The 26511-nt window shown below is 46.8% G+C and overlaps 1 protein-coding gene across 1 annotated transcript in view; it reads left to right on the top strand.

The window, feature by feature from the left end:
- LOC143808691 (cytochrome P450 2K1-like) overlaps positions 1-26511 on the top strand; it is a 1051026-nt gene that overhangs the window by 895176 nt on the left and 129339 nt on the right. Inside the window, exons 7-8 of the mRNA XM_077291609.1 lie at positions 17779-17920; positions 18563-18747. Coding sequence (XP_077147724.1) covers positions 17779-17920; positions 18563-18747 — 327 coding nt within the window. The remainder of the gene's footprint in view (positions 1-17778; positions 17921-18562; positions 18748-26511) is intronic.

The raw sequence follows: 26511 nt of genomic DNA, 5'->3' as shown, positions 1-26511 counted from the left end.
GGAAAACTGACTGACAGGTTGGTCACACTTGTCAAACATACTGTTTGACAAGTGTGACCAACTTTTTACTATAGATGCTGCTTTTGCAGCATCTATAGTAAAAGATAGAATGTTTAAAAATAATAAAAAAAATAAAAAAAATGCTTATACTCACCCGCAGACAGCTGATCACCTCACCGGCGTCCGTTCCGTATAGATGGTGTGCGCGCAGGACCTTCCATGACGTCACGGTCACGTGAGCGGTCACATGACCGGTCTCGACCAATCACAGGACCGTGACGTCATCGGCAGGGTCCTTCACCGCACACCAGCTACAGGAACCGAACGGCAGCGTGCAGCGGTGAGACGGGAACACTGCGGGAAGACATCGAGGGTGAGTATAGGACTATTTTTTATTTTAATTCTTTTATTTTTGACCAATTATATGGTGCCCAGTGCGTGGAGGAGAGTCTCCTCTCCTCCACCCTGGGTACCAACCGCACATAATCTGCTTACTTCCCGCATGGTGGGCACAGCCCCGTGCAGGAAGTAAGCAGATCAATGGACTCCTAGGTGTCCGGAATCCCTGCAATTCCGCATTTTTAATGAACATGTTGCTTTTTTTTCCGCGATGCGATTTTTTCGCGGAAAAAATCGCAACATTTGCACAAAAAATGCGGAATACACTGTAAATAATAGGAGGCATATGTTAGCGTTTTTTTCACGTTTTTATCACGTTTTTATAGTGAAAAAATGCAAAAAAAACGCTAAAAATCCTGAACGTGTGCACATGGCCTTAGTGACAGGATGCTGTTTGCTGACTGAGGGCCAGTTTAGAGAAAGCGATTTGCTTCATTGTTCTCTTCCAAGGCTAATTTAGCAACCGCTGTGTTCACCTACTAATCACCTTGCTTTTGCCTTGCAGCGCTGTTTTCACAGCGATCTGCAAGGTCTGTGTGTGTGTGTGTGTGTGAGTGCAGCCCACTCTCTAGTCTGTGTGCAGCCATAGGCCGTAGCTGGTTGTATTCAGTTCAGGGAGGGTGGTTCATTGCCTCATACTGTTCTATTTTTTTTTTTTTTTAAGTAGTGCAGGCTGCTGCACATTTTTTCTAATAATTCCTATTAGTGACTTTCCACCCGTATCCAGCTAACTTGTGGAAAAACACTACATAGGATAACGTAGAGGAGGGTTTTTGGGCCTTGCAGCGCCGTTTACGGCTGTCTGCACGGTCTCCGTGTGACTGCAGCTCGCCCTGTAGTCTGTGAGCAGCCATAGCCTGGTTGTATCCAGCTCAGGGTTCTTCACTGCGTCATACCGTAAAATCAATTTTCCTTTTGTTTTAAGTAGTGCAGGCTGCTGCACATTTTTTCAAAAAATTCCTATTAGTGTCTTTCCACCCGTATCCAGCTAACTTGTGGAAAAACACTACATAGGATAACATAGAGGAGGGTTTTTGGGCCTTGTAGCGCCGTTTACGGCTGTCTGCACGGTCTCCGTGTGACTGCAGCTGGCCCTGTAGTCTGTGAGCAGCCATAGCCTGGTTGTATCCAGCTCAGGGTTCTTCACTGCGTCATACCGTAAAATCAATTTTCCTTTTGTTTTAAGTAGTGCAGGCTGCTGCACATTTTTTCAAAAAATTCCTATTAGTGTATTTCCACCTGTATCCAGCTAACTTGTGGAAAAACACTACATAGGATAACGTAGAGGAGGGTTTTTGGGCCTTGCAGCGCCGTTTACGGCTGTCTGCACGGTCTCCGTGTGACTGCAGCTCTCTCTGTTGTCAGTTCAGCCCCCAAAAAATAAATAAATTATAAAGTTCACCAAACACACCACTTTACATTTGTGTAGGCCACATTAGCTCATATTAAAGTCTAGTCCACACTTTAGAAAATTAGTGTTTCTTATACCTGTTAGGAGCTGTTCAGGAATAAGCACACAAAGCCGTTAGTACTTTTCTGCTTATCTTTATCAGTCAACCAAGATGAAGAAGGCAGGGAGTATGGCACATGGGCGTGGGCGCGGAGCAGGGAGAGGACGTGGGGATTCTATGCCTGCTGCGGGCACCGGTGACTCATCAGCACCCAGTTTCACCAGGGAACAGTCCTTCATGCGCAGCTTTGTCGTAGAGCGCCATACACCGCTGCTGCATGAAGAACAAATTGAAGCCATTGTCGGATGGATGGCAGCTAACGCATCGACTTCAATTAGTGCCACATCCTCTCAGACACAGAGCACTGGAGAGCACCCATCTGTCTCTTCACCACCTTCCAAATTGCCCAGGCAGACAGAGAGCCCAGGACAGGAGCCGTCTCTACTTCTGTTCTCTGAATCTCTTGGCTTGGAAACAGGGGGCCAGCCAAGCAGCATTGGAGAAATGGAAGAAGAGGCAGGGTGCAGTGATGCCCAACAGCTTTTTCTCTCTTCCTCTGAAGAGGCGGGTGGGCCAGTGCCTCCGGTCACCACATCGCAGGCCGCATCCGCTAATGATGACACTCAGGTGCCACTTTCTGGTGCATGCTCTGCTGCTGAGACTACCCAGGAGGAGCAGTTGGTGGCAGAGGGTAGTGTAGATGATGAGGTCCTTGACCCATCTTGGCGTAAGGGACAGGAAGGTGGTGGGAGCAGCTCTGAGGAAGAGATTCCCCGAACGCGCCAAAGAGGGAGAGGGAGGGGGAAGACTGCGGATCCTGCAGCCTCCACTTTGGCACGCGTTAGGAGCATGTCTCTTCCAAAAGCCAAAAAGGCGCTCCCAAGACTTGCAGTGCCTGGTCCTTTTTTGACACAGTTGCAGATGACATTTGCTATGTCAAATGCAAGGTGTGTCATCACAAAGTCAAAAGAGGTTGAAATGTCAGCAACCTCAATACCTCCAACATGTAGAAACATGTGCGGACCAGGCACGCGGCGGAGTTAGAAAAACACACTGAAGAGCTAGGCCAACCAACAGCGGCAGCTATCACCACTTCAGCTCGTGTTGCCTCTTCCTCCAGCTCACACGCAGCTGGTTCGGCTTCCTCCCAGGATCGCCGTGGAAGAACCTCTGGCCCTGTTGTCCAGAGACCCACTGTAATTCCACCCGCAGCACCACGTTCCCAGTCATCCACCTACTCCCAGCCCAGTCTACAGCCATCGGTAGTACAGGCATGGGAGAAAAGGCGGCCTTTCTCGTCAAACCACCCACGAGCACAGGCTCTGACTGCAGGCATTGCCAAACTTCTGTCACTGGAAATGCTGTCATTCAGGCTGGTGGAGACTGACAGCTTCCGTGACTTGATGTCATTGGCAGTCCCACAGTACAATGTGCCCAGCCGCTTTTACTTCAGCAGGCAAGCTGTCTCTGCCCTGCACAAGCATGTGGAGGGACACATAAAACACGTGCTACTGAATGCCGTCAGTAGCAAGGTCCACCTCACCACCGATGCGTGGACCAGTCAACATGGACAGGGGCGATACCTTTCCCTCACTGCCCATTGGGTTAATGTTGTTGAGCCGGGTACAGATCGTGCGAGTGGCGCAGGACGTGTCCTGCCCACTCGAAGGATTGCAGGAATCCATTCTGTACGCATTGACTCCTCCTCTTACACCAGTTCCTCAGAATCATCGCTGCAGGAGCCGTCACAGTCCACCTCCACATGGACCCGTGATGAACGTTTACCTGTTATGACCGACATGAGCACAGCCGTGGCCAAACGTCAACAGGCCGTCTTGAAATTAATTTCTTTGGAGAATTGAAGCCACACAGCGCAGGAGCTCTGGAATGCCATCAAGCAGGAGAGCGATGTGTGGTTTGTGCCAGCGAATCTCCAGCCAGGCATGGTAGTGTGTGATAATGGCCGAAATCTGGTGGCAGCTCTGGGCCTCAGCAACCTCACTCACATCCCATGTCTGGCACATGTGCTCAATTTTGTCGTGCAGAGTTTTTTGAGGGACTATCCGGATCTTGATGCACTGCTGCACAAGGTCCGCCTAGAGTGTGCTCACTTGCGGCGTTCCAGCACGGCAAAATCGCGCATTGCGGCTCTGCAGCTCCGACACCGCCTGCCGGAACATCGCATCATATGTGACCTACCTACCAGGTGGAATTCCACGTTACATATGTTGGAGCGGTTGTGTGAGCAGCAAGTTGTAATGGAGTACCAGCTGCATCAGGCGCAAAGAAGTCGCACTCCGCACCGTTCAGACTTCACAACCACAGAGTGGGCCACTATGAAGGACGTCTGCCAGGTTTTGCGTCCCTTCGATTATTCCACGCGGGTTGCGAGTGCAGATGATGCACTAGTCAGCATGACTGTCCCCCTTATCTGCCTGCTTGAAAAATCACTGCAAGCGCTAAGGGATGATGTTGTGGAAGAGGTGGAGGATGAGGATTCACCATTTCCATCATCTTCTGAACAGTCAGCGCCACGTGGTTCCTCACAAACGTGTAGGCAGGGGACACTTTGTGAGGAGGAGGATGAGGAGGAGTCAATGGAGGAGGAAGACATCCGTCCAGAGGAGGGAGTTACACAATTGTCCAGTAGTCAGTGTGTACAGCGAGGGTGGGGTGATGACGAGCGGGCAGAGATCACGCCTCAAGCAGGGGCAGTGTTTCTTGCCCAGTTGGCAGTCTGCAGCACATGGTGGATTACATGCTGCAGTGCCTGAGAAACGACCGCCGCATCGCCCACATTCTCAACATGCCTGATTATTGGGTGTTCACCCTCCTCGATCCTCGCTACCGGGACAACGTAGAAAGCCTCATCACACCGTTGAACCGGGAGCGAAAAATGCGGGAGTACCAAGACACACTGGTGAATTCCATCATCTTCTCCATTCCAACTGAGAGAAGTGCTGCTAGTGCATTACAAAGCAGCTCAGTGCATCCAGGCAGTGGAGGAGGCTCTGCACAAAGAGGGAGCAGAAGCAGTGCCTCTGCCCAAGGCAAGACCAGTATGGCCCAACTGTGGCACAGTGTTCTGTGCCCGCCACAAAAGTCTACACCATCACAGACGGCTCCAGTCAGCAGGAGGCAACGGTTCCGTCAGATGGTAACAGACTACATGTCTTGCCCTCTTGCTGTACTCCCAGACGGCTCTTCCCCTTTAAAGTTTTGGGTCTCAAAGCTGGAAACATGGCCAGAGCTAAGCCAGTATGCATTGGAGGTGCTGGCTTGCCCTGCGGCTAGTGTATTATCGGAACGCGTCTTTAGTGCTGCAGGTGGTGTACTAACTGACCGTCGCATGCGACTATCCTCCGATAACGTTGACCGGCTCACTTTCCTGAAAATGAACAAGGCCTGGATCTTGCAGGAATTTGCCACTCCTCTTCCTGATTAAATAATTAGGTGACTGTCTACAGTATCCAGGTCTCCTGTTGTGTTCATCTTTCTACCACCTGAGCTTTAATTCCTGGACTCCAGCACCGCCAGTTGAGGCTCAGAAGTGCCGTCTGCACAGTCAAAACATACGACCCAGTGTTATTGGGTGTCAGTAACGTCAGCTAATCTCCAGCTGTGTAGCCGGCAATGTGTCCTGCGACCACCACGCTGACGCAACAACTGAAATGTAAGGTAACCTGTCCCCCCCAACAGGCGTTTGTTACTGAAAGAGCCACCTTGTGCAGCAGTAATGCTGCACAAGGAAAAGGTAGCTATTTTTGTTTAGCTCCTTGCACACGCAGAACTTAACACTTATAAAATGTGTCCACTGATACCGTAAAACTGTCCCGGAGGTGGGACTTTCCTTCGTAATGTGACGCAGCACAGCCGTCATTCTTACTTCCCCGGCGCCGTGCGCCGGCTCCTCAGCGTTGTTTGATTCTGTATCGAAGCCTGTGCTGTTATGTTATCCCTTGGCCAGGCACACTTAGCACTGCCCCTCTTCTAACATCATTTGGTGTCAGCCTGTGCGGCCGCGCTGGGCGAGATCCCGCCTCGCAGTGTCTTCTGATTTAATCCCACTGCGGGCCTGAGACCCATGGACATGCGCAGTGCATATCTCAACCTCCGCCTCTCACTCATCTCCCTACGCCTTCTTCAGACTGTGCACCGTCAGCTGATCCCTAATTGCATGCCACGGCCATGACGCCGCACAGTCTGAAGAAGCCGTAGGGAGGGGAGTGAGAGGTGAGGATATGCACTGCGCATGGCCACGGATCCCAGGCCCGCGGTGGGATTACATTAGATGACACTGCGAGGCGGGCTCTCGGCCAGCGCGGCCGCACAGGCGCAGCCAGACTGACACCAAATGATGTCAGAAGATGGGCAGCGCTAAGTGTGCCTGGCCAAGGGATAACATAACAGCGCAGGCTCCGGGACGGAATCAAACAACGCTGAGGAGCCGGGGCACGGCGCCAAGGGGATAGGAATGATGGCTGTGCTGCGTCATATTACGAAGGAAAGTCCCACCTCCAGGATGGTCTCACGGTATCAGGGGACACATTTTATAAGTGTTTAGTTCTGTGTTTGCAAGGAGCTTAATGAAAAGAGGAGCCACCTTTTCCTTTTGCATCCTTTGTGCTGCACAAGCTGGCTCTTTCAGCTACAAATGCCTTGGGGGGGGGTTAAAGGTTCCCTTTCAACTTGCTCCAGTGCAGGCTTCGGCCTACACTGTATTCCTCTGCTCCTCCTGCTGTCCCTGGGCTCCAACACCGCTAGTTGCTGTCCCACCAGTCCCTCCCCTGTTATTGGGGTTCAGTAACGTCAGCTGTTCCCCAGCAATGTGTGTGTGTTAATCTCTCCTGTCTCCTCCACCTCCTCCTCCTGCTGTCCCTGGGCTCCAACACCGCTAGTTGCCATCCAGAAGTGCTGTCCGCACAGTCTCACCAGTCGCTCCTCTGTTATTGGGGTTCAGTAACGTCAGCTGTTCCCCAGCTGTGTGTGTGGCAATCCCTACTATCTCCTCCACCTCCTCCTCCTCCTGCTGTCCCTGGGCTCCAATACCGCTAGTTGCTGTCCAGAAGTGCTGTCCCACCAGTCCCTCCAGTCCCTCCCCTGTTATTGGGGTTCAGTAACATCAGCTGTTCCCCAGCAATGTGTGTGTGTCAATCCCTCCTGTCTCCTCCACCTCCTCCTCCTGCTGTCCCTGGGCTCCAACACCGCTAGTTGCCATCCAGAAGTGCTGTCCGCACAGTCTCACCAGTCGCTCCTCTGTTATTGGGGTTCAGTAACGTCAGCTGTTCCCCAGCTGTGTGTGTGGCAATCCCTCCTATCTCCTCCACCTCCTCCTCCTGCTGTCCCTGGGCTCCAATACCGCTAGTTGCTGTCCAGAAGTGCTGTCCCACCAGTCCCTCCTCTGTTATTGGGGTTCGGTAACGTCAGCTGTTCCCCAGATGTGTGTGGCAATCCCTCCTATCTCCTCCACCTCCTCCTCCTGCTTTCCCTGGGCTCCAATACCGCTAGTTGCTGTCCAGAAGTGCTGTCCGCACAGTCCCAACAGTCGCTCCTCTGTTATTGGGGTTCAGTAATGATAGCTGTTCCCCAGCTGTGTGTGTGGCAATCCCTCCTATCTCCTCCACCTCCTCCTCCTGCTGTCCCTGGGCTCCAACACCGCTAGTTGCTGTCCAGAAGTGCTGTCCGCACAGAGCCAAACACCTCACCAATGTGTTAGTGGGGTTCAGTAATGCCTGCTGCTCCCCTGCTGTGTATACGGCAACGTGTCATGCGACCGCCACGCAGGCACAACAATATAAATTTGAGGGAACCTGTCCCCCCCCCCAGGCGTTTGTTACTGAAAGAGCCACCTTGTGCAGCAGTAATGATGCAAAAGGAAAAAGTGCCTCCTTTCGTGTTGCTCCTTGCACATGCTGAACCTAACACTTATGAAATGTGTCCCCTCACACCGTTAAACCGTCCGGTCGGTGGAACTTTCCTTTGTCATGTGACGCAGCACAGCCGTCATTCTTACCCCCTTGGCGCCGTGCGCCGCCTCCTCAGCGTTGTTTGAATCTGTCCCGGAGCCTGCGCTGTTAGGTTAGCCCTTGGCCATGCACACATTTTGCGCTGCCCGTCTTCTGACATCATTTGGTGTCAGGCTGGCTGCGCCTGTGCGGCCGCACTGGACGAGATCCCGCCTCGCTGTGTCATCTAATGTAATCACTCTGCGGACCTGGGATCCATGGGCATGAGCAGTGCATATCCTCGCCTCTCACTCCCCTCCCTACGGCTTCTTCAGACCGACCGGACGGTTTAACGGTGTGAGGGGACACATTTCATAAGTGTCAAGTTCAGCGTTTGCAAGGACCATAATGAAAAGAGCTAATTTTACCTTCTCCAGCATTAGTGCTGTACAAGATGGCTCTTTCAGCTACAAACGCCTGGGGGGGGGGTTAAAGGTTCCCTTTCAACTTGCACCAGTGCAGGCTTCGGCCTACACCAGCTGTCATCAAATGATGTCAGAAGACGGGCAGCGCTAACAGCGCAAGGCCAAGGGATAACACGACAGCGCAGACTCCTGTGCAGCAAATAACGACGCTCAGGAGACCGCGCCAAGCACCAAGGTGGCATTTTTGCCAGCTGTGCTGCGTCTCATTACGAAGGGAACTCACGCCTCCAAAACAGTTTGACTGTTTAAGGGCCTAAATGTTATACGTGTTTCTTTCTGCGTGTGCAAGGAGCAAAATTAAAAGAGCAACCTTTCACTTGAGCAGCATTACTGCTGCCCAAGCTGTGGCTCTTGTAGTTTTTAACCCCTGAGGGGGGGTTAAAGGTTACCTTTAAAATCGGTTCAATTAGGCTTCGGCCTACAATCTGCTCCACCTGCAGAGCCCGGGCTCCAACACCGCTAGTTGCTGTCCGGAAGTGCTGGATGCACAGAGCCAAACACCTCGCCAATGTGTCAGTGGGGTTCAGCACCGCCAGCTGTTCCCCTGCTGTGTAGCCGGCAACGTGTCCTGCAACAGCCGCGCAGACACAACAGACCTAAAGCTGCCGCCAGTGCAGGCTTCGGCCTACACTCTGCTCCCTCTGCTCCTCCTGCTGACCCTGGGCTCTAACACCGCCAGTTGGCACCCAGATGTGCTAGCTGCACAGAGAAAAACACCAGCCAATGTGTCAGTGGGGTTCAACACCGCCAGCTGTTCCCCTGCTGTGTAGCCGGCAACGTGTCCTGCAACAGCCACGCAGACACAAGAACTGAAATTGAAGGGAACCTGTCCCCCCTCCCCCAGGTGTTTGTATTTTTCACAGCCACCTTGTACAGCAGTAATGCTGCATGTGTGCAAGGTGACTCCTAAACTTATTCTCCTTGCACACGCCGAACGCAACACGTCTAAAATGTGTCCCCTGAGACCATTAAAACTTCCCTCAGGTGTGACTTTCCTTTGTAATGACACGCAACAACCTCCTTGATAGTGCTGCCCGTCTTCTGACATCATTGTTTGGCTGGCTGCGCCTCTGCGGCCGCCCTGCCCGACACAACGCCCCTCGGTGTCTTATTTATTTTGACTGTGAGGGTGTGATTGACATGCAGGAGCAGTGCATATCTTCGCCCGCCTGTCACTCATCTCCTTCCGCCTTCTTCAGACTGTACGGCTTCATGGCCGTGGCATGCGATAAGGGATCAGCTGACGCCGCACAGTCTGAAGCAGGTGTAAGGACCCGAGTGTGAGAGGCGAACATATGTACTGCGCAAGGCCATGAATCCCAGCCCCGCAGTGTTTTAGCAATGTAAAGACACTGCGGGGCTGGGATTCATGGGCATCGCGAACCGCACCGGCCGACATCAAATGATGTCAGAAGATGGGCAGCGCTAACAGCGCAAGGCCAAGGGATAACACGACAGCGCAGACTCCTGTGCAGCAAATAACGACGCTCAGGAGGCCGTGCCAAGCACCAAGGTGGCATGTTTGCCAGCTGTGCTGCGTCTCATTACGAAGGGAACTCACGCCTCCAAAACAGTTTGACTGTTTAAGGGCCTAAATGTTATACGTGTTTCTTTCTGCGTGTGCAAGGAGCAAAATTAAAAGAGCAACCTTTGACTTGAGCAGCATTACTGCTGCCCAAGCTGTGGCTCTTGTAGTTTTTAACCCCTGAGGGGGGGGTTAAAGGTTACCTTTAAAATCGGTTCAATTAGGCTTCGGCCTACAATCTGCTCCACCTGCAGAGCCCAGGCTCCAACACCGCTAGTTGCTGTCCGGAAGTGCTGGCTGCACAGAGCCAAACACTTCGCAATGTGTCAGTGGGGTTCAGCACCGCCAGCTGTTCCCCTGCTGTGTAGCCGGCAACGTGTCCTGCAACAGACACGCAGACACAAGAACTGAAATTAAAGGGAACCTGTCCCCCCTCCCCCAGGCGTTTGTATGTTTCACAGCCACCTTGTACAGCAGTAATGCTGCATGTGTGCAAGGTGGCTCCTAAACTTATTCTCGTTGCACACGCCGAACGCAACACGTCTAAAATGTGTCCCCTGAGACCATTAAAACGTCCCTCAGGTGTGACTTTCCTTTGTAATGACACGCAACAACCTCCTTGGTAGCGCTGCCCGTCTTCTGACATCATTGTTTGGCTGGCTGCGCCTCTGCGGCCGCCCTGCCCGACACAACGCCCCTCGGTGTCTTATTTATTTTGACTGCGAGGGTGTGATTGACGTGCAGGAGCAGTGCATATCTTCGCCCACCTGTCACTCATCTCCTTCCGCCTTCTTCAGACTGTACGGCTTCATGGCCATGGCATGCGATAAGGGATCAGCTGACGCCGCACAGTCTGAAGCAGGTGTAAGGACCCGAGTGTGAGAGGCGAACCTATGTACTGCGCAAGGCCGTGAATCCCAGCCCCGCAGTGTTTTAACAATGTAAAGACACTGCGGGGCTGGGATTCATGGGCATCGCGAACCACACCGGCCGACATCAAATGATGTCAGAAGACAGGCAGCGCTAACAGCGCAAGGCCAAGGGATAACACGACAGCGCAGACTCCTGTGCAGCAAATAACGATGCTCAGGAGGCCGCGCCAAGCACCAAGGTGGCATGTTTGCCAGCTGTGCTGCGTCTCATTACGAAGGGAACTCATGCCTCCAAAACAGTTTGACTGTTTAAGGGCCTAAATGTTATACGTGTTTCTTTCTGCGTGTGCAAGGAGCAAAATTAAAAGCGCAACCTTTGACTTGTGCAGCATTACTGCTGCCCAAGCTGTGGTTCTTGTAGGTTTTAACCCCTGAGGGGGGGTTAAAGGTTACCTTTAAAATCGGTTCAATTAGGCTTCGACCTACACTCTGCTCCACCTGCAGAGCCCGGGCTCCAACACCGCTAGTTGCTGTCCGGAAGTGCTGGCTGCACAGAGCCAAACACCTCTATAATGTGTCAGTGGGGTTCAGCACCGCCAGCTGTTCCCCTGCTGTGTAGCCGGCAACGTGTCCTGCAACAGCCACGCAGACACAACAGACCCAAAGCTGCCGCCAGTGCAGGCTTCGGCCTACACTATGCTCCCCCTGCTGACCCTTTGCTCCAACACTGCTAGTTGGGGCTCTAGGAAGACAAGCTTGAATAGGTCCTCATCCTGGTTCCAGCACCGTCAGCTGGTTCCGGGCAGAGCCTTTGGCTTAGGTGCCTCCTTCTGGGTATCCGAGTTCCACCAATGTCAGGTGGTCCTTGGTAGTGCTTTCAGGCACGGGTACCTCCTGCTTAGTAACCGGGTTCCAGTAATGTCAGCTGGTCCTCGGTAGTTCCATTGGCTCTTGGACCTTCGGCTACCCATCCGGGTTCCAGTACCATCAGCTGGTTCTCGGCAGTGTCTTTTGCTCTTGTACCTTCTGCTCCCCATCCTGGTTCCAGTACCATCAGCTGGTTCCGGGCAGAGCCTTTGGCTTAGGTGCCTCCCTCTGGGTATCCGAGTTCCACCAATGTCAGGTGGTCCTTGGTAGTGCTTTCAGGCACGGGTACCTCTGCTTAGTAACCGGGTTCCAGTAACGTCAGCTGGTCCTCGGTAGTTCCATTGGCTCTTGCACCTTCGGCTACCCATCCGGGTTCCAGTACCGTCAGCTGGTTCTCGGCAGTGTCTTTTGCTCTTGTACCTTCTGCTCCCCATCCTGGTTCCAGTACCGTCAGCTGGTTCCGGGCAGAGCCTTTGGCTTAGGTGCCTCCCTCTGGGTATCCGAGTTCCACCAACATCAGGTGGTCCTTGGTAGTGCTTTCAGGCACGGGTACCTCCTGCTTAGTAACCGGGTTCCAGTAATGTCAGCTGGTCCTCGGTAGTTCCATTGGCTCTTGGACCTTCGGGTAGCCATCCGAGTTCCAGTTCCATCAGCTGTTTCTCGGCATTTTCTCAGCCTTCTTGTACCTTCTGCTACATTTCCAAGTTCAAGAGACTAAAGACGATGACCCGGAAGACCACCCCTAAGATGACGACGACACCAGAGACGACAACCACTGAGATGACGACGACCCTGGAGACGATGACCCTGAAGACCACCCCGATGACGACGACCCCGGAGACGACGACCCCGGAGACGACGACCCTGGAGACGATGACGACCTGGAAGACCGAGAAGCAGAAGAACAAGAGGCTGCAGAACAAAGAGCAGAAGAACATTAAGCATAACACTAAATATCAGAGCAAAAGATCTTATCTAAATTATAAGCAGAAGAAGTCTAAGCAGTGTATGGGGGTGAGTCCGTTCCTCCTCGTGGTGCCCCTGGATAAAGCCTGATGCTGCAGGCCAAACTGAATGCGGACAAATGTAACTATTTTGTGACAGGCAGAACGGAAGGTGTAATCTTCAAACTTTTATAGATAACAACTACGGGAATGCCTGTCACAATTAAGAATATGATGAAGAAGTTGAATATGAAGAAGAATAATAGTTAAATAAAAAGAATATATGAACAATGTAAGAAAAAAAATAATAGGTAGAAGATATAGAAGAAGATGAATAAGGTGAAGAAGAAGTTGATGTCAAAAAAGCTGATGATGAGGATAATGAAGAAGAAAGTGTGGGAGAAGTAAAAAAGAAGGTGAAGGGCGTGGAAGTAGTGAAACATCAATATTTGACAAAATAAAAAAAATCTTAACATAGTCAATATCTTTGTAACTCCGAACGTCTTAAAAAAAATTTAAAATTCCTGCTATTCTATTTGATTGGGCTAAACCTCTGTGCCTTTAATGTCTCTGCCACCTCCCCCAATACATCCTACATTATTCTTAGTTGTTTTCCTTCATGTAGAATGAACCTACAAGGAAAGATAGGGTTTATTTTAATTCCGATATTTTCGTCCCATTGACTTGCATTGGTATCGGGTATTGGATTAGATCCGATACTTTGACGGTATCGGCCGATACTTTACGATACCGATACTTTCCGATATCGGAAGGTATCGCTCAACACTAGTTAAAACTCTGATCAGAATGTGATTCACATAATCGGCCAAACTGTCTAAAATGAGAGAAAATACCGTTGTCTGCACCTGCCCTTAGTTGTATCAATAGCGACACACATACAAAAGATGGTGTCAGAGTGAAATTGATTGATGTATTCAAGTATCCACACATTTCTTTTTACTTTTGCAAAGCAAAAGCTTTGATTCAATTTCCCTCTATCCCTCCTTTTGAGGCCGGCGTCACACTCAACGTAGGGAAAAATGGACCGCTTTTTTACAGGCGCAAAATGCAGAAATGATCCCAAAACAGTGATCTGTATGTAATCCTTAGGCAGGGTGTGGCTGCGTATTTTACGCATGTCATCCTCCGTATGCAATCCGTATGGCATCCGTACTGCGTTTTTTTCTCACAACCTTGCAAAATGGACATATAATGGATCCATGCGCACAAATATTCATGAAAACATATATACAGTATATATATATATATACAGTGGGGCAAAAAAGTATTTAGTCAGTCAGCAATAGTGCAAGTTCCACCACTTAAAAAGATGAGAGGCGTCTGTAATTTACATCATAGGTAGACCTCAACTATGGGAGACAAACTGAGCAAAAAAAATCCAGAAAATCACATTGTCTGTTTTTTTAACATTTTATTTGCATATTATGGTGGAAAATAAGAAACAAACAATCAAGATTTCTGGCTCTCACAGACCTGTAACTTCTTCTTTTAGAGTCTCCTCTTTCCTCCCCTCATTACCTGTAGTAATGGCACCTGTTTAAACTTGTTATCAGTATAAAAAGACACCTGTGCACACCCTCAAATAGTCTGACTCCAAACTCCACTATGGTGAAGATCAAAGAGCTGTCAAAGGACACCAGAAACAAAATTGTAGCCCTGCACCAGGCTGGGAAGACTGAATCTGCAATAGCCAACCAGCTTGGAGTGAAGAAATCAACAGTGGGAGCAATAATTAGAAAATGGAAGACCTACAAGACCACTGACAATCTACCTCGATCTGGGGCTCCACGCAAAATCCCACCCCGTGGGGTCAGAATGATCACAAAAACGGTGAGCAAAAATCCCAGAACCACGCGGGGGGACCTAGTGAATGAACTGCAGAGAGCTGGGACCAATGTAACAAGGCCTACCATAAGTAACACACTACGCCACCATGGACTCAGATCCTGCAGTGCCAGACGTGTCCCACTGCTTAAGCCAGTACATGTCCGGGCCCGTCTGAAGTTTGCTAGAGAGCATTTGGATGATCCAGAGGAGTTTTGGGAGAATGTCCTATGGTCTGATGAAACCAAACTGGAACTGTTTGGTAGAAACACAACTTGCCGTGTTTGGAGGAAAAAGAATACTGAGTTGCATCCATCAAACACCATACCTACTGTAAAGCATGGTGGTGGAAACATCATGCTTTGGGGCTGTTTCTCTGCAAAGGGGCCAGGACGACTGATCCGGGTACATGAAAGAATGAATGGGGCCATGTATCGTGAGATTTTGAGTGCAAACCTCCTTCCATCAGCAAGGGCATTGAAGATGAAACGTGGCTGGGTCTTTCAACATGACAATGATCCAAAGCACACCACCAGGGCAATGAAGGAGTGGCTTCGTAAGAAGCATTTCAAGGTCCTGGAGTGGCCTAGCAAGTCTCCAGATCTCAACCCTATAGAAAACCTTTGGAGGGAGTTGAAAGTCCGTGTTGCCAAGCGAAAAGCCAAAAACATCACTGCTCTAGAGGAGATCTGCATGGAGGAATGGGCCAACATACCAACAACAGTGTGTGGCAACCTTGTGAAGACTTACAGAAAATGTTTGACCTCTGTCATTGCTAACAAAGGATATATTACAAAGTATTGAGATTAAATTTTGTTTCTGACCAAATACTTATTTTCCACCATAATATGCAAATAAAATGTTAAAAAAACAGACAATGTGATTTTCTGGATTTTTTTTTCTCAGTTTGTCTCCCATAGTTGAGGTCTACCTATGATGTAAATTACAGATGCCTCTCATCTTTTTAAGTGGTGGAACTTGCACTATTGCTGACTGACTAAATACTTTTTTTGCCCCACTGTATATATATATATATATATATATATATATATATATATATATATATATATATATATATTTATATTTCATACAGAGCTAGATAGCATAAAAGCCGGTAATTCATTTGCAGGCTTTTGCTATCTCCTTATCAAACCCGACAGGATATGAGACATGGTTTACATACAGAAAACCACTTCATATCCCTTTTTTTTGCATATTCTTCACTAATAATGTTAGTAGTGTGTATGTGCAAAACTTGAGGCTCTAGCTGTTAAAATAAAGGATTAAATCGCGGAAAAAACTGGCGTGGGCTCCCACGCAATTTTCTCTCCCAGAGTGGGAAAACGAGTGACTGAGGGCACATATTAATAGCCTAGAGAGGGACCATGTATATTGCCTCCCCCCTGGCTAAAAACATCTTCCCCCAGCCACCCCAGAAAATACACATCTGTAAGGTGCACCTATTCTGGCACTTAGGCTCTCTCTTCCCACTCCCGAGAAGTGGTGGGATATGGGGTAATAAAGGGTCAATGTCACCTGGCTATTGTAAGGTGACATTAAGCCTGGTTAATAATGGAGAGGTGTCAATAAGACATCTATCCATTATTAATCCAATAATATTAAAGGGTTAGTAATACACACACACATTAAGAATAAAGTATGTTATTGAAAGAAATACACGTGCGAGGTTGTAAAATCTTTATTGTACACTTAATCCACCTGAAGACCCTCGCTCTGTAAAAGAAAAAAAAAAAAGCAACAATATGCCATACCTTTCCGGTGCTCAGTCACGTCCCACGCTGTAAATCCATCTGAAGGGGTTAAATAATTTTACAACCAGGAGCCTGCTAATGCAGCTGCTGCTCCTGCTCATAAAATCTGGGGAATGAATGGAATGCAGGGGAATGTAGCATTGTAGACTTGTGGTGCTGTGCCCCCTGCTGGTATAAACACATATGAACTCTAGCGTGGGAATTTTTATGAATATTTTCTCGCACTAGTATTCATATTAGATTTTCTAAGCACGTAAAATACAGCTGCGAAATATACGACAGAGAGGAGCTGCCCCATAGAGAATCATTGGTCCGTGTGCAATGCGTAGTTTTTGCGCCTCTCATACGTTCATAAAACTCTCTAGTGTGACCCTGGCCTTACTCTTTCTACCTCTCTTTCTCTTTACTCCCTTCATATATTTTTTTACTCTCTTTCTCTTTTTGCACCCATTCAATTGGCTTGAAAAATATTTTTGGGAAATATTTGGCACAGATGGCAAATTTGAATTTCAAAAGGTTGGATCATAACTAGATAAATAGATAGATAGACAATAGATAGATAGATAGATACAGTAGATAGATAGATAGACAGATAGATAGATAGATAGATAGATAGATAGATAGATAGATAGATAGATAGATAGATAGATAGAAGAATAAAAAATGGTGCAGCTCCAGCAACAGCAAAAAATGGAGGCAGTGGGTGCAAAGCCCCCCAGACAATACCAAACAGTGATACTATCCAAGCAAATAGAGGCAGCTCTCCAACTTCAAAAAGTATAGATGCTCTATTAACCCATTGTGATGGCGACATTTCATTCCACCTGTGGAACTTTCTCAAGCCCTTGGCTTGGGAACTTTCTCAAGAACTTAGGTTGAGAAAGTTCTACACTTGGAACAAAATGATACCAGCACAATAAGTCAATAAACCATTTATATTTTTTTACCATATAGTGCTGCCTCTATTTGCATGGATATTATTAAGGTTTGGATTTGCCTGTGGGGGGCTTTCCACCCACTATTTCCAATTTTAACTGTTGCAGGTGCCGCACCATTTTTTTGTTCCCATAGATGATAGATAGCTAGCTAGATAGATTGATAGAGTTAAACCGTACTCAGGTACCAATGAACCAAACATACCGTATAGCTGACAAATCAGCACTATACCAGGGTTTCACATTGCAAAATGCTAGGAATGTATCAGTCTTATTACATGGCCTTATTCACACCACAGGATAGATAGATAGATAGATAGATAGATAGATAGATAGATAGATAGATAGATAGATAGATAGATAGATAGATCGATCTAGTGAATGGGAGCATATGGATATGTCCAGTACATATGATAAAATATATGGTAGAAATAGGAAGAAAAGTGTCACATACAGAGACATTTTAAAACACTGTTACAACGCTCATGCTATAAAACAATGCTAAAAGTGCTATTTTAAAAACCAAGTTCATGCTCTTTTAAAAGCTTCTCTGATCTGCTGCTTTGGCAAGAATCTATGTGCAAACAATATTTACAAACACTCTCCTATTGTTAGTTTCTCTACTCCCCTCCTCCATGCTCCGTGTTTGTAGCTAATGCTTGAGTTTGGATTCTTTCTAGAGCAGCCGTTCAAAGTGGCTTCTCAAAGAACATGTTTTTTATGTATATTCTACATTAGGAAAAGCCAAATCCTCAATTATACTTCACCGATGAAAACCTAACAACCCTGGTATCAGATCTCTTTGAAGCTGGCATGGACACAACCTCAACCACCCTGAGATGGGGCCTTCTACTAATGATGAAGTATCCAGAAATCCAAAGTAAGAGACACACTTTTTATATGGGAATGTATCATTTTTACTTCATTTTGCTTTTCCGAATTTATATCAGACAGTGATACACATTCTTTCCTCATTAACTGTACTTACATTATTTTCTGTTGATAATTATTGTGGCAGCCATAGTCCTTCAACTGTGCTCAGCAGGTCAGACATTTATTTTACACGAGCTACATATGCCTTGCCATGTCACTACTCTCAGTGGACTATTGTTTTGATCTTTTCCCCCTTCTTTTCCTTCTCTTAGCCCTAATTTCCCCTTTGTCCTACTGTATCCAAGTTCACCTCCTTCCTTCCCTTTTTTCTTCTCTTTCTTCCCTTTCAGCTTTTCACCATTATTCTGTCTAAATGTACGCTATTATTTTTCACATACTTTCTATGTTATTATTTGACCTACTCCAATAATTTTATATATGCTGATTTTCAACTCATGTTGTATTGTCGCATTTAACCTTTTCCCTTGTCCGGAAATTAAGGTTACATAACCAGCAATTTCATAACAACCACAATGATATCAAATGCCATAGTGGAAATCTAGTTGAAATCTTATCATTTTTATGGATGAAAGATCTCGTAAAATATCCTTTTTTTACACATAGTTTTATGTATTTGTGTTGGAAATAGAAAAGGTCCAAAGTGAGATCGATAAAGTCATTGGATCAAATGAGCCCCAGGTCATTCATCGTAAAGAGATGCCGTATACTGATGCCGTCATCCATGAAATTCAAAGATTTGGCAACATTGTTCCATCCAATGTGGCGCACGCTACTACTCAGGATGTAAACTTCAGAGGCTTTCTCCTTCCCAAAGTAAGTAAAAAAAAGAAATAATGAACCTTATTTTTTGGTAACACCAAATTTAAGTGGTCTCCACTATTTATTTATACTTTGGCATAGATAATCACTTAGCCGCCTTTGACCAGTTTCCCCAGCCAATCTCCTTGCTTCCGCTTCCAGTAGGGGATGTCATACAATGTTTCAACCAGTATAGATGGAGTATTTTATGATGCCATCAGACAGAAATGGAAAGAGGAGTTTTGGGGCATGGGCAGTGATGCAGACTAGTGATGAGCGTATTTGTTCAGAAAACAATCGCCAAACATAAATTCGGCACAAATATGACACACTCGGATTTGTGATTGGAAACATGAGCAAAATGTTATAAAATCAGGAAAAATAGGTAACATTCGATAAAAGTGATAAAAGTGCAGGAAAATATTTGCGTTGCCATATAAGTATTTTCAGCACTTTAGCAATGATATTTGCTGTGCATCATGAGCGTTTGGTATGTATTTGATGAGTGAAGGGGTTTGCAGAGCTCAGAGCTGTGAAGTTCTTGTAAACAGTCTTTTTTTTCCCTAACTTTATGTGTGCACATTGCGGCTAGCCAATCAGGGCGTAGGAAACACCCACAATGTTCTGACACAATGGCTTGTGTCATTGACTGCTGAAATCACATGTCCCTCTCCATATAAATATAGGACATCTTATTTTAACGTAATTTTGACACTAGCATTGCAGATAGGATGCTCCTGACACTAGCACTGTTAACAGCAAGATTTTAGCTAGTTAGTCAGTATTTTTTTTGCCCACTACTGATGTCCACAGACAAAGCCAGTTGTGCACTGTTTCTATTGTGTTCCATGCATGAGTATAGCATTCTACTTAATATTTTTTCACTAGCTATTTGTGAAAAAGCCTGCTAAATTCCAGATTTTAGCTAGTTAGCTAAGTGGTTCTATATAAGTCAGAAAGTGTAGCTAGCTAGTATCCAGTGGGGTTGTTAAACTTACCTTCCAACTTTTTTTTGCCCATTGCTGAGGTCCACAGACAAAGCCAGCAGGGCACATGTCCTACAAGTGTGTTGTGTACTGCATTTATTGTGCTCCATGCACGAGTATAGCATTCTAAATAATATTTTTTCACTAGCTAAATGTGAAACAGCCTGCTGCATCCCACCTTTTAGTGCTGTGGTGATTTAAAAAAAAAAAAAATATATATATATATATATATATATATATATATATATATATATTTTCTGTTGCTAAATATGTCTAAAACAGTCTGCTGTATCCCACATTGTCATGTTGTTGAGGTGATATGAACCTGTCCACAGACCTAACGTCAATTTAAAAAAAATTAGATTTTTTTCTGTTGCTTAATGTTATACAGCTCGCTGTATTTCACATTGTCATGTTGTGGCGATGATAAGAAACTGTCTGCAGACCTAACATGCATTAAAAAAATTATATTTTCAGCTGCTGAATGTGATACAGCCTACCATATCCCACATTGTCATGTGGCGGTGATATGAACATGTGTGCGTACCTAACTTGCATTAAAAAAATTACAATATTTTCTGTTTCTGAATGTGATACTGCCCATCGTATCCCACATTGTCATGTTGTGGCAGTGATATGGGCCTGTGTGCATGTAACACAGGTATTTGGATGTTCTGACACAGAAGCACAGAGCAGGGGTTAACAATTACTCATATTATAAATACAGAGGTAATTTCCTCCCAGGGAGCAACAGGGAATAAACATGTAAAGGCTGAGGGGTACAAAGGGAAAGAGTAACTCAAAATGGCAGTTTGTAAATATCAACTTTACTTAGCGTGATTCAGTTGTCCTTCTGTTTTCCTGTGTTGGATGGTTGGTTGCCAGATGAGGCCAGTGCTGAGTTCTTCTGGCTTCCCCACCAAACAAGTCAGTCTCACTTCTGGCAGCAGCAGGTGTCACCGATCTTACCCACTGAGCCTCAAGCCTGTGATGCTGCAGCGCAAAAGAAGGAATCTACCGCAATCCTCCACTCGACATGCATTCTTTCGCACAGCTGAAAAAGCCTGAAAGTCCTAGCCGCCCCCGGCCGAAATTGCTGCTATGCAGCATATCTTTCCCCACAGCCCGGTGTTGGACCTCACTCACTCCTCTCTCTGGCAGGAAGCCTGTTTATTTTCCCATGCAAACCCTATTATACCTCCCTTGCTCACCGTGCCCCTTCTACACATGACAAGGGTCTGCTCCGTCTCCAATATCCATCCTGTTGTGAACTTTGTTCTCGGACTCCCTCCTGTGGTCATGAGTGGTACTGTGTGAGTTCTGTCTTTGGGCTCCCTCTGGTGGCTCTTTTGTTATTCTGAGGGATTGTGGCTGGGATCAGCTGCTTCGTCACCTGCTAGTCATGTTTCCTATTTAACTCACCTGGACCTTCAGTTGTTGCCTGCTGTCGTTGTATTCAGAACTGGTTCTGGGCTCTCCTGACTTCATTCGTATCTGTCTCTTCAAGAGAAGCTAAGTTTTTGCTAGTTCATTTTTGCTCATCTTTGTACAACATGTTTCTCAGTATTTGATGAGTTATGTCCAGCTTGCTAATATGTGATCTTCTTGCTTGCTGGTAGCTCTGGGGTACAGAGTTGCTCCCCTCACATCGTTAGTTGGTGTGGGGGTTCTTGCATTCTCTGCGTGGATATTTTTTGGATAGGGTTTTATACTGACACAGATTCTTTGCTATCCTCTTTCTATTTAGTGATTAGTGGGCCTCCTTTGCTGAACCTGTTTTCATTTCTACGTTTGTGCTTTCTCCTTAATTCACCGTTATTATTTGTGGGGGGCTGCTCCAAACTTTGGGGTTATTTCTCTGAGGCAAGTGAGGCTTTTATTTCTCTCTAGGGGTAGCCAGTTTCTCAGGCTGTGAAGGACGTCTAGGATTTCAGGAACGTTCCACGGCTACCTATAGTGTGTGCGGTTAGGATCAGGTTTGCGGTCAGTCTAGTTCCCACATCCCCAGAGCTCGTCCTGTTCTCCTACTTAGTTGGTCAGATTTGTGATCCTAAGCCACTAAGGATCATAACACCATCCTCCCTGCTACAGTAGGTTCGGCCCCAGCAGTTCCAGACCAGTTGACCTGTCAGCATCCACAGCCCAGTCTTCTCCTCTACATGCAGATCTAAATTATATTTTTTCTGTTGCTCAATGTGCTACAGACCGCCGTATCCCACATTGCATTGTTGTGGTGATGATATGAACTTATCTGCAGACCTAACGTAAATTTTAAAAAATATATATTTTTTTCTGTTGCTGAATGTGATGCATCCCACCGTATCCCACATTGTCATGTTGTGGTGGTGATATGAAACTGTGTGCAGACCTAACGCGCATTAAAATTTATTTATTTATTATTATTATTTATTTATATAGCACCATTGATTCCATGGTGCTATACATGAGAAAATAATTTATAATATTTTCTGTTGCTGAATGTGATACAGCCCGCAATATCACACATTGTCATTTTGTGATGGTGATATGAAGCTGTCTGCAGACCTCAAGCACATTAAAATATTTATTATTTCTAAAAAAATAAATGTGACACTGTTAGATGCCAGGATTCTCCCAGTGCACAGGGTTAATACCAAGCCTTGCCTGCATCAGCAGTCTTGCATTAAGCTTTGGTCACTGCGGGTGCTGCTGAGCATAGACATTGGTCCCACTGTCTTGCTCAGTCTCATGCTGTTCGTCTGGTTACTGCTGGCTCTTCAGCCAAGCCTATGGTAACTGTTGTGATTTTGCTTTTTGCTCCCTCTAGTGGTCATTAGTGATTTGACTCTGGAGCTTCTGTCTTTTCCTATATCCTCACCTGGGCCGTTAGTTCAGGGGCGTTGCTATATAAGCTCCCTGGACCTTCAGTTCTATGCCTGGCATCGTTGAAATCAGAGCTAATCTGTTGTGCTCTTGTCCTATGATCCTGGTTCCTGTATTTCAAGCTAAGTCTGCTTCCTTGCTTTTTGCTTTTGTTTTGTTTGGTATTTTTGTCCAGCTTGTTCCAATCTGTATCCTGACCTTTGCTGGAAGCTCTAGGGGGCTGGTGTTCTCCCCCCGGACCGTTAGACGGTTCGGGGGTTCTTGAATCTCCAGCGTGGATTTTTATAGGGTTTTTGTTGACCAGATAAGTTATCTTGCTATATTCTGCTATTAGTAAGCTGGCCTCTCTTTGCTGAACCTGGTTCATTTCTGTGTTTGTCATTTCCTCTTACCTCACCGTTATTATTTGTGGGGGGCTTGTATCTTGCTTTGGGGTCCCTTTCTCTGGAGGCAAGAGAGGTCTTTGTTTTCTTCTCCTAGGGGTAGTTAGATTCTCCGGCTGGCGCGAGTCATCTAGCGATCACCGTAGGCATGATCCCCGGCTACTTCTAGTGTTGGCATTAGGAGTAGCTATTTGGTCAACCCAGTTACCACAGCCCTATGAGCTGGATTTTTGAATCTCGCAGACTTACACGTTCCTCTGAGACCCTGTCCACTGGGGTCATAACAGTATGCCAGGCCAGTATTAAATGTTTAATGCATTGCAGAAGTGGGATTATAAGAAAGAAAATTTTGAGTTTTTTTTTCCCTCTCTCATTTTTTCTTTTTTTTTTCTTTTCCCCTTTACCTCAGAGTGGCTTAAGCTTGCTGCAGACATGAATGTCCAGACCTTGATTACAAGTGTGGACCAGCTTGCCGCTCATGTGCAGGGTATACAAGATTATGTTACCAGAAATCCTAGGTCTGAACCCAAGATTCCGATTCCTGAACTGTTTTCAGGAGACCGATTTAAGTTTAGGAATTTCAGGAATAATTGTAAATTGTTTTTGTCCCTGAAACCTTGTTCGTCTGGAGACTCTGCTCAACAAGTAAAAATTGTTATTTCATTCTTACGGGGTGACCCTCAATCCTGACTAGAAATGAGAGGAAAATTCATAGACGCCGGAATGGCTTGTGCTACTACTGTGGTGATTCTACACATGTTATCTCAGCATGCTCTAAACGTATATCTAAGGTTGTTAGTCCTGTCACCGTTGGTAATTTGCATCCTAAGTTTATTCTGTCTGTAACTTTGATTTTCTCACTGTCATCTTATCCTGTCATGGCGTTTGTAGATTCAGGTGCTGCCCTGAGTCTTATGGATCTCTCATTTGCTAAGCGCTGTGGTTTTATTCTTGAACCATTAGAAAATCCTATCCCTCTTAGGGGTATAGATGCTACGCCATTAGCAGAAAATAAACCGCAGTATTGGACACAGGTTACCATGTGCATGACTCCTGAACACCGCGAGGTGATACGTTTTCTCGTTCTACATAAAATGCATGATTTGGTTGTTTTGGGGCTGCCATGGTTACAGACCCATAATCCAGTCCTTGACTGGAAGGCTATGTCAGTGTCTAGTTGGGGCTGTCGTGGTATTCATGAGGATTCCCTGCCTGTGTCTATTGCTTCTTCTACGGCTTCGGAAGTTCCGGAGTATTTGTCTGATTATCAGGATGTCTTTAGCGAGTCCAGGTCCAGTGCATTGCCTCCTCATAGGGAATGTGACTGTGCTATAGATTTGATTCCAGGCAGTAAATTTCCTAAGGGAAGACTGTTTAATCTGTCGATACCTGAACATACCGCTATGCGTTCATATATCAAGGAGTCTCTGGAGAAAGGACACATCCGTCCGTCTTCTTCCCCTCTTGGTGCGGGATTCTTTTTTGTGGCTAAAAAGGATGGATCTTTGAGGCCTTGTATTGACTATCGGCTTTTAAATAAGATCACTGTCAAATTTCAGTATCCTTTGCCGCTGTTGTCTGACTTGTTTGCCCGGATTAAAGGTGCCAAGTGGTTTACCAAGATAGACCTTCGTGGTGCGTACAACCTTGTGCGCATTAAGCAAGGGGATGAATGGAAAACCGCATTCAATACGCCCGAAGGTCATTTTGAGTACTTGGTGATGCCTTTTGGGCTCTCTAATGCCCCTTCAGTTTTTCAGTCCTTTATGCATGACATTTTCCGGAACTATCTGGATAAATTTTTGATCGTTTATCTGGATGATATTCTGTTTTTTTCTGATAATTGGGACTCGCATGTGGAGCAGGTCAGGATGGTCTTTAAAATTTTGCGTGAAAATTCTTTGTTTGTCAAGGGCTCAAAGTGTCTTTTTGGTGTACAGAAGGTTCCCTTTTTGGGGTTCATTTTTTCCCCTTCTGCTGTGGAGATGGACCCAGTCAAGGTCCGAGCTATTCTTGATTGGACTCAGCCCTCGTCAGTTAAGAGTCTTCAGAAGTTCTTGGGTTTCGCTAACTTCTACCGTCGTTTTATCGCTAACTTTTCTAGCATTGTGAAACCTTTGACGGATATGACCAAGAAGGGCTCCGATGTGGTTAATTGGGCTCCTGCTGCCGTGGAGGCTTTCCAGGAGTTGAAACGTCGGTTTACTTCGGCGCCTGTTTTGTGCCAGCCTGATGTCTCGCTTCCCTTTCAGGTTGAGGTGGATGCTTCAGAGATTGGAGCAGGGGCCGTTTTGTCGCAGAGAGGCCCTGGTTGCTCTGTTATGAGACCTTGCGCCTTTTTCTCTAGGAAGTTTTCGCCTGCAGAGCGAAATTATGATGTGGGCAATCGGGAGTTGTTGGCCATGAAATGGGCATTTGAGGAGTGGCGTCATTGGCTCGAGGGTGCTAAGCATCGTGTGGTGGTCTTGACTGATCACAAAAATCTGATGTATCTCGAGTCTGCTAAACGCCTGAATCCTAGACAGGCCCGCTGGTCATTGTTTTTCTCCCGTTTTGACTTTGTTGTCTCGTATTTACCAGGTTCAAAAAATGTGAAGGCCGATGCTCTTTCCAGGAGCTTTGTGCCTGATGCTCCTGGAGTCGCTGAACCTGTTGGTATTCTTAAGGATGGTATTATCTTGTCAGCTATTTCTCCAGATCTGCGACGTGTGTTGCAGAGATTTCAGGCTGATAGGCCTGATTCTTGTCCACCTGACAGACTGTTTGTGCCTGATAAGTGGACCAGCAGAGTCATTTCCGAGGTTCATTCCTCGGTGTTGGCAGGTCACCCAGGAATTTTTGGCACCAGAGATCTGGTGGCCAGATCCTTTTGGTGGCCTTCCTTGTCTAGGGATGTGCGGTCATTTGTACAGTCCTGTGGGACTTGTGCTCGAGCTAAGCCTTGCTGTTCTCGTGCCAGCGGGTTGCTCTTGCCCTTGCCTGTCCCTAAGAGACCTTGGACACATATCTCCATGGATTTCATTTCTGATCTTCCGGTGTCTCAAGGCATGTCTGTTATCTGGGTGATATGTGATCGCTTCTCCAAGATGGTCCATTTGGTTCCTTTGCCTAAGCTGCCTTCCTCTTCCGATCTGGTTCCTGTGTTTTTCCAGAACGTGGTTCGTTTGCACGGCATCCCTGAGAATATTGTGTCAGACAGAGGATCCCAGTTCGTTTCCAGATTCTGGCGATCCTTTTGTAGTAGGATGGGCATTGACTTGTCGTTTTCGTCTGCTTTCCATCCTCAGACTAATGGACAGACGGAGCGAACTAATCAGACTTTGGAGGCTTATTTGAGGTGTTTTGTCTCTGCTGATCAGGACGATTGGGTGACCTTCTTGCCGTTGGCTGAGTTTGCCCTTAATAATCGGGCTAGTTCCGCCACCTTGGTTTCGCCGTTTTTCTGCAACTCTGGTTTCCACCCTCGTTTTTCTTCGGGTCATGTGGAACCTTCTGACTGCCCTGGGGTGGATTCTGTGGTGGATAGGTTGCAGCGGATCTGGAATCTT

Source organism: Ranitomeya variabilis, chromosome 2, assembly GCF_051348905.1.
Source record: "Ranitomeya variabilis isolate aRanVar5 chromosome 2, aRanVar5.hap1, whole genome shotgun sequence".
Classification (NCBI taxonomy): domain Eukaryota; kingdom Metazoa; phylum Chordata; class Amphibia; order Anura; family Dendrobatidae; genus Ranitomeya; species Ranitomeya variabilis.
This window is presented reverse-complemented; position numbering and strand designations above follow the sequence as displayed.